Source organism: Papio anubis, chromosome 20 (assembly GCF_008728515.1).
Source record: "Papio anubis isolate 15944 chromosome 20, Panubis1.0, whole genome shotgun sequence".
Taxonomy (NCBI): Eukaryota; Metazoa; Chordata; class Mammalia; order Primates; family Cercopithecidae; genus Papio; species Papio anubis.
Window position 1 is genome coordinate 4236453 of NC_044995.1, and position 14221 is coordinate 4250673.

The 14221-nt window shown below is 47.6% G+C and overlaps 1 protein-coding gene across 5 annotated transcripts in view; it reads right to left on the reverse strand.

Moving 5' to 3' along the window:
- Positions 1–10540, reverse strand: part of SLC6A16 (solute carrier family 6 member 16) — a 31377-nt gene extending 20837 nt beyond the window's left edge. The window contains exon 1 of one of the 5 annotated variants that reach the window (XM_009194940.4): positions 10239–10540. Coding sequence is in view for 3 of the 5 variants with exons in the window: in XM_021931297.2 (XP_021786989.2) it covers positions 7818–7923 (106 nt within the window). In the remaining 2 variants the exon portion in view is untranslated. Of the gene's footprint in view, positions 1–3054; positions 3094–7817; positions 8049–10238 lie in introns of those variants that run through there. The other 4 variants (XM_021931297.2, XM_021931296.2, XM_009194939.3 and 1 more) reach the window with 4 other exon arrangements.
- Between the last annotated feature and the right edge of the window lie 3681 nt (positions 10541–14221).

Below are 14221 nucleotides of genomic sequence, written 5' to 3' on the forward strand. Positions count from 1 at the left end.
TCCCAGCACTTTGGGAGGCCGAGACGGGCGGATCACGAGGTCAGGAGATCGAGACCATCCTGGCGAACACGGTGAAACCCCGTCTCTACTAAAAAATACAAAAAATTAGCCGGGCGAGGTGGCGGGCGCCTGTAGTCCCAGGTACTCGGGAGGCTGAGGCAGGAGAATGGCGTAAACCCGGGAGGCGGAGCTTGCAGTGAGCTGAGATCCGGCCACTGCACTCCAGCCCGGGCGACAAAGTAAGACTTCGTCTCAAAAAAAAAAAAAAAAAAAAAAAAACTCAACAATCTAGGAGTTAAAGGAAAATATGGCTGGGCATGGTGACTCATGCCTGTAATCCCCACTTTGGGAGGCCTGATGACCAGTTGAATCCAGGAGTTCAAGCCCAGCCTGGGGCCAGGTGCAGTGGCTCACATCTGTAATCCCAGCACTTTGGGAGGCCAAGACAGGTGGATCACCTGAGGTCAGGAGTTCAAGAGCAGCCTGGCCAACATGGTGAAACCCAATCTCTACTAAAAATACAAAAATTAGCCAGATGTGGTGGCATGCACCTGTAGTCCCAGTTACTTGGGAGGCTAAGGCTGGAGAATCACTTGAACCCCGGAGGCAGAGGTTGCAGTGAGCAAAGATCATACCACTACACTCCAGCCTGGGTGACAGAGCAAGACTCCATCTCAAAAAACAAACAAACAAAAATAAACAAAAAAAAAAACAGCCCGGGCTACATAATGAGACCTCACTTCTATAAAAAATTTTTTTTAGCTACTCAAGAGGCTGAGGTGGGAGAATCACTTCAGCCCAGGAGGTCAAAGCTACAGTGAGCCATGACGACACCATTACACTCCAGCCTGGGTGACAGAATGAGACCATGTCTCAGAAAAAAAAAAAAAAAAAAAAAAGGAAAATATCCCAACATAACAGCCGTATACAAAAAATTCACAGCAAATGTCATACTTAATGATGAAAGACTGAAAGCTTTCCCTCTAAGATTAGAAACAAGCGTAGAATGCCCACTTTTGCCACTTTTATTCAACATAGTACTGGAAGTGCTAGCCAAAGAAATTAGGCAAAAATATAAATAAATAAAAGAAAACCAAATTAGAAAGATGATATGATCTTATACGTAGAAAATCCTAAAAATTTCACCAAAAAAATTTTTGAGCTAATAAATGAATTCAGCAAAGTAGCAGGATACAAAGTCAACAATCAAAACTCAGTTGCATTTTTATACACTAACAATGAACAATCTGAAAGTAAAATTATGAAAACAATTCAATTTGTAATAGCATCAGAAAGAATAAAATACTTAAGAATTAACTTGGCCAGGCATGGTGGCTCACACCAGTAATCCCAGCACTTTGGGAGGCCAAGGCGGGGGATCACCTGAGGTCGGGAGTTCGAGACCAGTCTGAACAACATGGAGAAACCCCGACTCCATTGCCGAGTTACTCGGGCATGGTGGCACACACCTGTAATCCCAGCTACCCAGGAGGCTAAGGCAGGAGAATTGCTTGAACCCGGGAGGCAGAGGTTGCAGTGAGTCAAGATGGTGCCATTGCACTCCAACCTGGGCAATAAGAGCGAAACTCCATCTCAAAAAAAAAAAAAAAAAAAAAAAAAAAAAACCAAGAAAGTGAAAGACATGTACAAAGAAAACTACAAAACATTGCTGAAAAAGATTAAAGGAGACATAAATAAATGGAAAAATATCCCATGTTCACGGGCTGGAAGACTTAACACTGTTAAGATGTCAGTGTTATCCAAAGCAATCTACAGATTTAGTAGCTTTTTAATTTTTTTTATTATTTATTTATTTTTTGCAGAAATAGAAAAACACGTCCTAAAACTAACATGAAATCTCAAGGGACCCTGAATAGCCAAAATAATCTTGAAAAAGAAGAAAACTGCTGGTGTACTCACATTTCCTGATTTCAAAAAATATTACAAAGCTATAGTAATCAAAATAGTGTGTTACCCGCATAAAGATACAGACTAAGGGAACAGAATAGAGGGCCCAGAAACAATATATGGAAAAATGACTTTTTATAAGGGTGCCAAGACCACTCAGTGAGTAAAGGACAGTCTTTTCAACAAATGATGCTGGAAAAACTGGATGATGTACATGCAAAAGAGTAAAGATGGACTCTTACCTGACACCACATACAAATACGCAAAATAAACCAAAGACCTAAATGTAACACTTAAAATTAGAAAATTCTTAGAGGAAAACATATGACAAAAGCTTCATGATAGTGGATCTGCAATGAATTATTGGATATGGCACCAAAGGCAAAAGCAACAAAAGAAGAAACAGACAAACAGGACTTCAATCTGTGCATCAAGAGACACTATCAAAGGGGTGAAAAGACAACCCACAGAATGGGAGGAAATATTTGCAAATCATATGTCTAATAAGAGATTAATATTCAGAATATATAGAGAACTCCTAAAACTCAACAACAAAGAAACAACACAATTCAAAAATGGGCAAAAGACTTAAATAGACATTTCTCCAAGGAAGACATACCAGTCTCCAAAAAGCACATGAAAAGATGTTTGATGTCACTAATCATTAAGGAAATGCAAACGAAAACTGCAATGAGGTAACACCTCACATCCATTAGGATGGCTAACATAAAAAGGCAGAAAATAAGAACTGTTGGTGAGGATGTGGAGAAATTGGAATCCTTATGCCTTGCTGGTCAGAATGTAAAATGGTGCAACCACCATGGAAAACACTATGGTGGTTCCTCAAAAACTTAAAAATAGAATTACGATATGATCCAGCAATTCCACTTCTGGGTATACACCCAAAATAAGTGAAAACCAGGCCTGTAGTGGCTCAGCCTGTAATCTCAGCTCTTTGAAAGGCTGAGGTGGAAGGATTGCTTGAACCCAGAAGTTTGAGGCTGTAGTGAGCAGTGATCGTGCCATTGGACTCCAGCCTGGGAGACAGAGAGAGACCCTGTCTCATAAAAATAATAATAACAGGCTGGGCGCGGGGGTTCACGCCTGTAATCTCAGCACTTTGGGAGGCTGGAGAGGGTGGATCACCTGTGGTCAGGAGTTCGAGATCAGCCTGGCGTGCGCCTATAGTCCCAGCTACTCGGGAGGCTGAGGCAGGAGAATCGCTTGAACCTGGGAGGCAGAGGTTGCAGTGAGCCGAGATCACACCACTGCACTCCAACCTGGGTGACAGAGTGAGACTCCATCTCAAAAAAATAAATAAAAAATAATAGATTCATGTATCTTAAACACATTCTAGAATAGTTGTCCTTAAAAACAAGCTTTACGGAAGTGAGAGAACTGAGTTTTGGCCAACTGGCCACTTCCAACACCCATAAAACCCCTTGAGCCCCAGGCGGACTCCTCCTCTCATATGGGTGCAACCCTCCATGGCGTCCCTGCACCGTCATCCCAAGCAACTCCTGAGCTCATGCCCTGTAGGGAATGCTCAGGATCCCCCAGAAATGCCCATTCCCCTTACATTACCTCCTTCCCTGGAACTATAACCTCCAAAAAAGGAAAATAGGGAGCTGGTGTCCCATTTCTTCAAAAAGCAGAAAATAACTTCCCTAACAGACCAGCGAAGGGGCTGGACCCGGGTTTCTGCCACCCGGGCAGTTGACACTGATGGCTTTCCCCAAAGGCAGGGACTGATGGCCGAATCCTGTGAAGGAATTGGCTCAAACTCAGATTGGATGAGTGAGGAAAGCCGAAGACAGTGTCTTGTGTCCTACGTGGGGGGTAAAGGAGGGACCCCTTTGATTCCTCAGCTCCACAGAGCCCAGAGCAACCAGGAGGCTCCCAGCCAGCTGTCACCCGTCAGGGGAGCCCAGTGAGCCCGGGCCTGGAAAATGGCGCCCAGCCCCACACACCCCAGATCTGGGAACGTTTCAGGGCTCCCTGGGCCAAGTGACCCTCACCCAAGCCCCCAGAGCCTTCTGCCAGGTTCTTCAGTCCAGCCAGTCAGACAAAAATGAGGGTGAAGAAACCCCAGCTGAGAAGCCTAGCAACCTCTTCAGGCCCCTTCAGGCGTCGACGGATCGGTTCGGGCAACACCCTTCGATCTGCCTGGCGCGCGGCCTTTCCCGCGGATTCTCTGCGCATGCGCCGCCGCCGCCGGCCCCCCACCCCCACCCCCCCGCTCAGTCTCTCCCCAGTACCATGGTGAATGCTTTCGCCCCTCCACACTCCCCAACTCCCTGGTCTCTCCCTGCATGCACGCACGTGCGCACATCCTCTGACTGCTCACGCGCTGCACCACACCCCACACCCCACACCCCATCCCATCCCATCCACCCACGACGCCACGCTTCAGGCAGGGTTCTAAGACAAGGCCCTTCTCTGACGCATGCGCTTTGCTTCCACTTCCACGTAAGGAAGAAGAGGTGATGAAGTGGGAGAATCATCTCATTCATTCCTTCTAGCCTTCAAACCTTTCACACTTACTTAAAGATCGCCTACTAGAAAACAAACCTTAAATATGCGTCCAACAAGGCAGAGAGGGACGTTGCCTTAAGAGGGCTCAGAAGCCTACTAAGTTGCAGACAAGAGTAAAAAACTCAAAGATTTGCTTAGGTCATCCGTTCTCATACTTTCTGGTCTCTTAAGAATTATTAAGGACTCCAATAATTTATGAGTTATATTTATATGGGTTGTATGTTTATGTAAGTTGTATCTATCAATATTAAAATAAATTTCTAAAATAATCATTGTTTAAAAATTCATTATGTGTCAAAATAACATTTTTATGTAAAATAACTATAATTTCTACACCAAAAGAAATTTTGGGGCCAGGCGCGGTGGCTCACACCTGTAATCCCAACACTTTGGGAGGCCAAGGCAGGTGGATCACGAGGTCAGGAGTTCGAGACTAGCTTGGCCAACATTGTGAAACCTCGTCTCTACTAAAAGTAAAAAAAAAAAAAATTAGGCAGGCGTGGTGGCACACGCCTGTAATGCCAGCTACTGAGGAGCCTGAGGCAGGAGACTCATTGGAACCCAGGAGGTGGAGGTTGCAGTGAGCCAAGATTTTGCCACTGCACTCCAGCCTAGGCGACAGAGCAAGACTCTGTCTCAAGAAATTTTGGGGAGAATGGCATTTTACATTTTTGCAAATCTCTTTAATGTCTGGCTTCATAGAAGACAGCTGGATTCTCATATCTGCTTCTACACCAAGTGTGTCAAAATAGTTCATGTCTTGTACCTTCTGGCAAACATTACTATATTCAAAGAGGAAATGAGAGTGAAAGGCAAATAACAACCTAGTAGTATTATGAAAATAATGTTCACCTCATGGAACCCCAAAAGTGTTTCACGAGCCCCCAGGAGTCCCTGGGCCACACTTTGAGAATCACAGGCTTAAATTGTTATGATTGAACAAAGAGATGAAGAGGAAATTTTGGGGGTGCTGTAAGAATTCATCACAATTTTTGAGAATCATTCAATCCTTCAACACGTATTTATCGAGAGTCTACTAAATGCTAGGAACTGGGAATAGTGTAGAGAACAAAATAGACCCCATTCCTGCCCTCATTTTGCTTCACACAACAAGAAAACAGATATATGATGAATCACAAATAATTACATGATTATAAATTGTATTAAGTGCTATGACAGACCAGGCATAGTGGCTCATGCCTGTAATCCCAGCACTTTGGAAGGCCAAGGTGGGCGGATCACATGAGGCCAGGAGTTCAAGACCAGTCTGGCCAATATGGTGAAACCCCATCTCTACTAAAAATACAAAAATGAGCCTGGCGTGGTGGTGCACACCTGTAATCCCAGCTACTCGGGTGGCTGAGGCACAAGAATCACTTAAAACCGTGAGGCAGAAGTTGCAGTGAGCCAAGATCACACTATTGCACTCCAGCCTGGGTGATAGGGTAAGAACCTGTCTCAAGAAAAAAAAAAAAAAAAAAAAATTTATGACAGAAAAAGGACATAGACCTATTTATTTTTATCTACCTTTTTTTTTTTTTTTTTTTTTTTTGAGACAGAGTCTCACTGTCACCCAGGCTGAAGTGCGGCAGCACAATCTCAGCTCACTGCAACCTCCCCTCCCGGGTTCAAGCAATTCTCCCTGCCCCAGCCTTCCGAGTAGCTGGGGTTGCAGGTGCCTGCCATTACGCCTGGCTAATTTTCATATTTTTAGTAGAGACAGGGTTTCGCCATGTTGGGGCCAGGCTGGTCTCGAATCCCTGACCTCAGATGATCTGCCCTTCTCAGCCTCCCAAAGTGCTGGGATTATAGGCGTGAGCCATGGCACCTGGCCCATAGACCTAATTTAGAAGGAGGATTTCTCTAAGGAAATAACACTGGAGCTGAGGCTTAAAGGATGATTTACCAGGTGAAAACTATGTGTGAACATCTCAAGCCTCGAGGCTGTCCACAGGCCCTGAGGCAGGGCAAACTCTGAGTTCAAGGCACCAGGAAAAGTCTCAGTCGGTCAATAAATATTTATTTATTATGTGCCCCACACTGTCCTAGACCCCTGGGATACAGTTATGAAAAATATTTTACATTCCAGTTGCACAAAGAAAGTAAATGCCTAAACAAAGAATTTCAGAGAGTAAGAGTGCTGACAGGGAGTTACTTTAGACAGGGTAGTCAAGAAGGACTCTTGGGGGAAGTGATATTTCAGCAGAGAGCTGAAGGAGATGAGGAACGGAGCCTTGTGAACGGCATGGGGAAGAATATTCCAGGCAAAGAAAATGACAACAGCAAAGGCCTTGAGGCAGAAGTACACTTGACGGGTTCTGGAAATGGCAAGGAGTCTGATATGAATGGATCCCAGTGATTGAGGAAAGGGTTGCAACAGATCAGATCAGATCAGTTCAGAGAAGTGGCAGGGGCCAGACTATCATTTGGAGGCCCTTATGGGTCATGGTCGGAATTTTTTTTTTTTTTTTTCTGGGTGAGATGAAAGCTATTTGAGGGTTCTGAGTCAAGGAGTGACTTTCATTTTAACAGCAGGACCCCCCTGGCTTCTGGGCAGATAATAGGGTGTATGGGTGTATTCCTCTGTTTTCCCACTGCTATAAAGAACTGCTCAAGACTGGGTAATTTACAAAGAAAAGAGGTTTAATTGACTCACAGTTCAACTTGGCTGGGGAGGCCTCAGGAAACTTACAATCACCGCAGAAGGCAAAGGGGGAAAAAAAGATACCTTCTTCACAAGCGAAGCGGGAAAGAGCCCCCTTATAAAACCCTCTGAGCCCCTTATAAAACCATCAGATCTCGTGAGAACTCACTCCCTATCACAAGAACAGCCTGGGGAAACCGCCCCCATGATTCAATTATCTCCACCTGCTCTCTCCTTTGACACATCGGGATTATTCGAGATTTTGGGTGGGGACACAGCTGAATCATATCAGTGGGCTAAGGATAGAAGCAGAGAGCCCAGTGAGGAGGAAATCTCTAGTCCAGGCAAGAGATGGTGGTGATTAGATCTCGGTAATAGCAATGGAGATGGTGAAAAGTGGTCAAATTCTGGATCTACTTCAAGAATAGAGCCGACATGATTTGTTGACGGATTGTGCGGTGGTTTTAAAATATGTCTGCAAATTATTTGACACTTTGAAAAATAAAGTCTATTTCCCCAGTCTTTGCGTGCAGGCTCTCCTTAACGACTGGCTTCCAATGAACAGAAGTAATGGTGGGGAACTTCGGGACTAGGTCATAAAAAGCATTGCTATTTCTTACTTGCCCATTCCCTTCAACTGATTTCTTAAAGGAAGCCAGCCAACATATGGCAAGGACACGCAAGCAATCCGTGAAGAGATCCATATAAGAGAAGAGCTGAAATTTCCTACCAGCAACCAGCACCAGGTGAGTGAACCATGGTGAAGTGGATCCTCCAGCCGCCGTTAAATCTCCAGATGACTGCAGGCCCAGCCAACGTCTTGACTGCAACCTCATAAAACACTGTGAGCAGAAATCATCCAAATAAGCTGCTCCCTGATTCCTGATCCACAAAAACTACAGTAGATAATAAATATTTATTGTTTTTTCTTTCCTGAGACAGAGTCTCGCTGTTGCCCAGGCTGGAGTGCAGTGGTACGATCTCAGCCCACCACAACCTCCACCTCCCGGATTCAAGCGATTCTCCTGCCTTAGCCTCCCGAGTACCTGGGACTGCAGGCATGCATCACCATGTCCGGCTAATTTTTGTATTTTTAGCAGAGATGGGGTTTCGCTATGTTGGCCAGGTTGGTCTCGAACTCCTGACCTCGTAATCCACCTGCCTCAGCCTCCCAAAGTGCTGGGATTATAGGCGTGAGCCACTGCTCCTGGCCTAAGAAATGTTTATTGTTTTAAACTGCTAAGTTTGGGGTAATTTGTTACAGAGCATTAGGAAACTAATGGTGATTAGGTTTGGGGGTGAGAGAGAGGCATCAAGAATGACTCAGGCGGGAGCAGTGGCTTGCACCTGTAATCCCAGCACTTTGCGAGGGCGAGGTGGGAGGATTGCTTGAGGCTAGGAGTTTGATAGTAGGATACTAGCCTGGCCAACATAGCAAGGCCTTGTCACTTAAAGGAAAGAAAAGAAAAGAAAATTGTTTTCTATTAGCCAGGTGTGGTGGCACGCATCTGTTGTCCCAACTACTCAGGAGGCTGAGTGGGAGGGTCACTTGAGCCCAGGAGATTGAGGCTGCAATGAGTCATGATGGTGCCACTGTACTCCAGCCTGCGTGCAGAGACCTAAAAAAAAAACAAAAACAAAACTCCAAAACTTTGGGCCTGCAGAATTGAAAGATGGAGTGATAATTTACTGAAAAGGAAAGCACTGGAGTGTGCACGAGGTGGGAGGGAATCAGTAGTTTCGTTTTGGACGTGTTAAGTTTGAGATGTCGATTACACAGCCAAAGGGAGAGGTTAAGTTATCCTTCACTGCAAGGAGACCTGGGAAATGAATCCCCCTGAGTCTGCAGTTCAGGGGAAAGTTTGAGGCTAGGCATATAAATTGATAAGTCAACAGTATTGTAGATTGCCATGAACACTATGGGACTGCATGGTATCATCTCGTGAGTAAGTGTAGCTAGAAAGGGTTGGGACACCCCAAATTTTAGACGCTAGAAAAAGGAAGATCCACTGAAGATTGAGGAGAACCAGCCAGTGAAAAAGGAAGGAGGAAAAGCAAGGGGGAATTTGCCAATAAAGGAGGAAGGGATCAGGTGAATTAAATGGGTAGAATTGCTGTTCTCAAATGTTAGTGCACATCAGAGTCACCAGGAAGGCTTGTTAAAACACAGATTGCCAGGCCAGGTGCAGTGGCTTGCCTGTCATCCCAGGACTTTGGGAGGCCAAGGTGGGCAGATCACCTGAGGTCAGGAGTTCATGACCAGCCTGGCCAACATGGTGAAACCCTGTCTCTACTAAAAATACAAAAATTAGCTGGGCATGATAGTGGGCGCCTGTAATCCTAGTTACTCAGGAGGCTGAGGCGGGAGAATCGCTTGAACCCGGGAGGCGGAGGTTGCAGTGAGCTGACATTGTGCCATTGCACTCCAGCCTGGGTGACAAAGTGAGACTCAAAAAAAAAAAAAAAAAAAAACACCCACACACACAGATTGCCAGGCCCCGCCCCCAGAGTTTCTGATTGAGCAGGTGTATTCGCTTCCCGAGACTGTTGTATAAATTACTACAAACTTAGTGGCTTAAAGCAACAAATATATATATATATAAAATCTCACAGTTCTGGATGCCAAAAGTCCAAAATTAAGGTGTCAGCACGCCATTTCCTTCGAAGGCTCAGAGGAGAATCCTTCCTTGACTCTTCAGTTTCTGGTAGCTCCTAGTGTTCCTCCCCTCCCACCCCCCGCAGGGTCTTGCTCTGTCATCCAGGCTGGAGTGCAGTGGTGCAATCACGGCTCGCTGCAACTTCGATCTCCCAGGCTCAAGCAATCCTCCCACCTCAGCCTCCTGAGTAGGTGGGACTGTAGGCACATACCAAAGCCCAGATAATTTTTTTGTTAATTTTTGTAGACAGGGTCTCACTATGTTGCCCAGGCTGGTTTCGAACTCCTAGGCTCATGTGATCCTCCTGCCTCGGCCTCCCAAAGTGCTGGGATTACAGGCATGAGCCGCCTCACCTGGCCCATAATAATGTTTTGATATACATAGTGTATGCAGCAACAGGTATTCTATTTGTAGTTGTTAGGATGTTTAAGGTTACCTGCTTTAACAAACAACCCTAAAATCTTAGTAGCTTAATACAATAGGTTCTTACTTACATAAAGTCCAAAATGCTTTATGTAAGTCCAAGGATAATTCTCAGCTTCCTGCAGCCAGTGAGTGAAGGGAGAAAGAGTAAGGATTATGGAGGACATTCTAGACTGAGTCTGGAAATGAGCTACGTCCCTTCTGCACCCATTCCATTGGCCCAAGACCAGTCACATGACCTCAACTTCACTGCAAGGAGACCTGGGAAATGAAGTCCTCCTGTGTGCCTGGGAAAAAAGAAACCGGCCGGGCGCGGTGGCTCAAGCCTGTAATCCCAGCACTTTTGGAGGCCGAGACGGGCGGATCACGAGGTCAGGAGATCGAGACCATCCTGGCTAACACGGTGACACCCCGTCTCTATTAAGAAATACAAAAAAAAAAAAACTAGCCGGGCGAGGTGGCGGGCGCCTGTAGTCCCAGCTACTCGGGAGGCTGAGGCCGGAGAATGGCGTGAACCCGGGAGGAGGAGCTTGCAGTGAGCTGAGATCCGGCCACTGCACTCCACCCTGGGTGACAGAGCGAGACTCCGTCTCAAAAAAAAAAAAAAAGAAACCAAGTTGGTGAGTATCGAAGCTGCAGTGAGCCATGATTGCACCACTGCACTCTGCCACCTACCCTTCGACTTCTGGTTACTCATGAACTCATCTCTGAAGAAGGATCAGTGGGTGGGAAGAAGGGATTGGTGTATTAGTGTCCTATGGCTGAAACAGCAAATTACCAAAGACTTACTACTTAGAACAACAGAAATTTATTCTCGCATAGTTCTGTAGGCCAGAAGTCCAAAATCAAGGTGTCGCCAGGGCCACGCTCCTTCCAGAGGCTCTGAGAGAAAATCAGTTCTTTGCATCTTCCAGCTCCTGGTGACTCCAGGAGTTCCTCGGCTTGTAGCTGCAGAACTCCAATCTCTGTGTCTACCATCACATGGTGCTCTCCTCTTCTGTCTTCTCCTCTGTGTGTTTCTTAGGACACTTGTCAGCCGGGCGCGGTGGCTCATGCCTGTAATCCCAGAACTTTGGGAAGCCGAAGTGGGTGGATCACGAGGTCAGGAGTTCAAGACCAGCCTGGCCAAGATGGTGAAACCCCACCTCTACTAAAAATACAAAAATTAGCTGGGTGTGCACTCCCAGCTACTCGGGAGACTGAGGCAGAGAACTGCTTGAACCTGGGACACGGAGGTTGCAGGGAGCTGAGACCACGCCACAGCACTCCAGCCTGGGTGACAGACTTGTCTCAAAAAAAAAAAAAAAAAAAAAAAGACACTTGTCATCAGATTTAGGGGCCACACAGATAATTCAGGATCTTGCGATCCTGAATGTAATTACACCCGCAAAACCCCTTTTTTCCAAATAAGGTCACCACAGGTTCTGAGGATTAGGACGTAGACTATCCTTTTGGAGAACGCCACGCAACCCACTACAATCAGCTATAATTATTTTTGTAGAAAACGATGGGAACCTGACTTTGGATGGTGGCCTTGGAGAGAAGTGGGTGGGTTTGCAATGTACTTCAGTGGTAGAGCAGAGGCGTTGGTGGTGGTTAGGAACAGAAGCTGAGGGGCTGGGCACGGTGGCTCACACCTGTAATGTCAGCACTTTGGGAGGCCGAGGCAGATGGATCACTTGAGATCAGGAGTTCAAGACCAGCCTGGCCAACATGGCGAAACCTTGTCTCTACTAAAAACACAAAAATTAGTCAGGTGTGGTGGTGCACGCCTGTAATCTCAGCTACTCGGGAGGCTGAGACGAAGAATCGCTTGAACCCGGGAGGCGGAGGTTGCAGTGAGCCACGATCGCACCACTGCACTCCAGCCTGGGCAACAGAGTAAGACTCCATCTCAAAACAAACAACAAAAAAACCCGGGTGTGGTGGCTCATGCCTGTAATCCCAGCACCTGGGGAGGCCGAGGTAAGCAGATCACTTGAGGTCAGGAGTTCGAGGTCAGCCTCGGGAGCCTGAGGCAGAAGAATCACTTGAACCCAGGAGGAGGAGGTTGCAGTGAGCCGACTGCACCACTGTACTCCAGCCTTGGTGAAGAGCAAGACTCTGTCTCAACGACAACCGAAAAAATAAAATCTGAGGGATGAGTGGGGTGGTGACTCAGTGTTTGGATACAGAACTGTGTGGCTCAGGTCTGGGTTTCAAAAAGACCCCTCTGGGGCTCTGTGGGGGACAGACTGGAGGGAGAGACTAGAAGCCAGGGAGAAGCCTAGAGTCAGGGTCCAGGTAGGAGAGCAGGAGCCCGGAGCCTACCTGAGCCCTCAAGACAGAGAAGAGGGGTGGAGTGGAGACTCAGGAGGCAGGAGAGGTCTGGCTTAGAGACTGATGCACTGTTGGGGGAGAGGGGACAAGATGGGGCTTTGACCCCACGACTAGACAGATGGTGGGGCTGCCTCAGATGAGGAAACCAGGTGAGAGAATTTGGGGACATCAGGGGAAACTGCAGAGGCCACTGGGTGTGCACTGCAGACCCAGATCTGACTGTCAGGATCCCAGGCTCAGTGCCTCCTCCTCTGGGGCCTCTGCTCCTCGGAGGATCCCAGGCTCAGTGCCTCCTCCTCTGGGGCCTCTGCTCCTCGGGCCCCACTGCAGAGGCAGGAAGTACCGCCTGATGCTCAGCTTCCGCTGGGGGTGTTGGCACGGCCCAGCGCCCTCTCCACTCCCAGGGACCTTCCCACCTCGAGCCTGTAGCACTTTCACTTCCCCAGGTACCCAGCCCCTGCCCCCAGCACCTGGGTGCTCCCTGGTCCAGAACAGGCTGCAGACTCTGAGAGGTGCAAAGACAAGTAGGGAAGGGGGAGACAGAGAAAGGAAGACAGGCTGGGCACAGTGGCTCACGCCCATAATCCCAGAACTTTAGGAGGCCAAGGCAGGAGGATCACTTGAGCCCAGAAATTTGAGACCAGCCTGGCAACACAAGTGAGACTCCCATCTCTACAAAAAATGACGAAAATTAGCCAGGCATGGTGGTGTGCACCTGTAGTCCCAGCCACTCGGGAGGCTGAGGTGCAAGGATTGCTTGAGCCTGGGAAGATCGGGGCTGCAGTGAGCTATGATTGCACTACTGCATTCTAGCCTGGGTAACTGTCTCAAAAACAAAAACAAAAGAGAGATGAAAAGAGAAAGGAGGAAGGGACCCAAAGAAGGGACCAGAAACACAGAGAAAGGCCAGGCACAGTGGCTCACGCCTGTAATCCCAGCACTTTGGGAGGCCAAGGCAGGAGGATCACTTGAGTCCAGGAGTTCCAGACCAGCCCGGGCAACCTAGTGAGACCCCGTCTCTGTTTTTTCAAATTAAATATAAAAAATAAAACACTCCCATTCCATAGCAAGACCCCATTTCTACAAAAAATACAAAAATGAGCCAGGCGTGGTAGTGTACACCTGTAATCCCAGCTACTCGGAAGGCTCAGGTGGGAGGATTGCTTGAGCCCAGGCTACAGTGAGTTATTTGCCCCACTGTAGTCCAGCCTGGGTCAAAAATGAGACCCTGTCTCAAAAAGAAACAAATATATAAATAAAATAAAGAAACACAGAGAGAAGGAGAATAGAGGCCCCAGGGGGCAGGAGGAGAGAGACCCAGAGGAGGCAGAGACTTGGCTGAGAGAAGGGGACAGAGATGGGGAGTGGCAGGAAGGTGGGGACAAAGACCCAGAGAGGAGGAACAAGAGACCCAGGGCGGGGAAGGGGAGACACAGCTGGATGCAGAGATGGGAGAGCTTAGCAGGCCATGAGGTCAGAGTGTCTGTGAGGTCAGCTGCTGTCCAGGGTCAGCCCTGGGGTCCCCATGCCCAGAGGTGGGTCCAGTAGATCAGGTGTCCCTTTAGATGCCCCAGCGCCTGAGACATGGAGACCTGGGAGGGACTGCCCCGTGAGTCCTTGGTGCCCACAAATGCCAAGGCCCCTCAGGTACCAGAGCGTGTGTCCCAGTGGGGCAGATGAGGGAGACAGGGACAGAGAGCGAGCCAGAAAGCCACCTTGCATGAAGCAGGAGGGG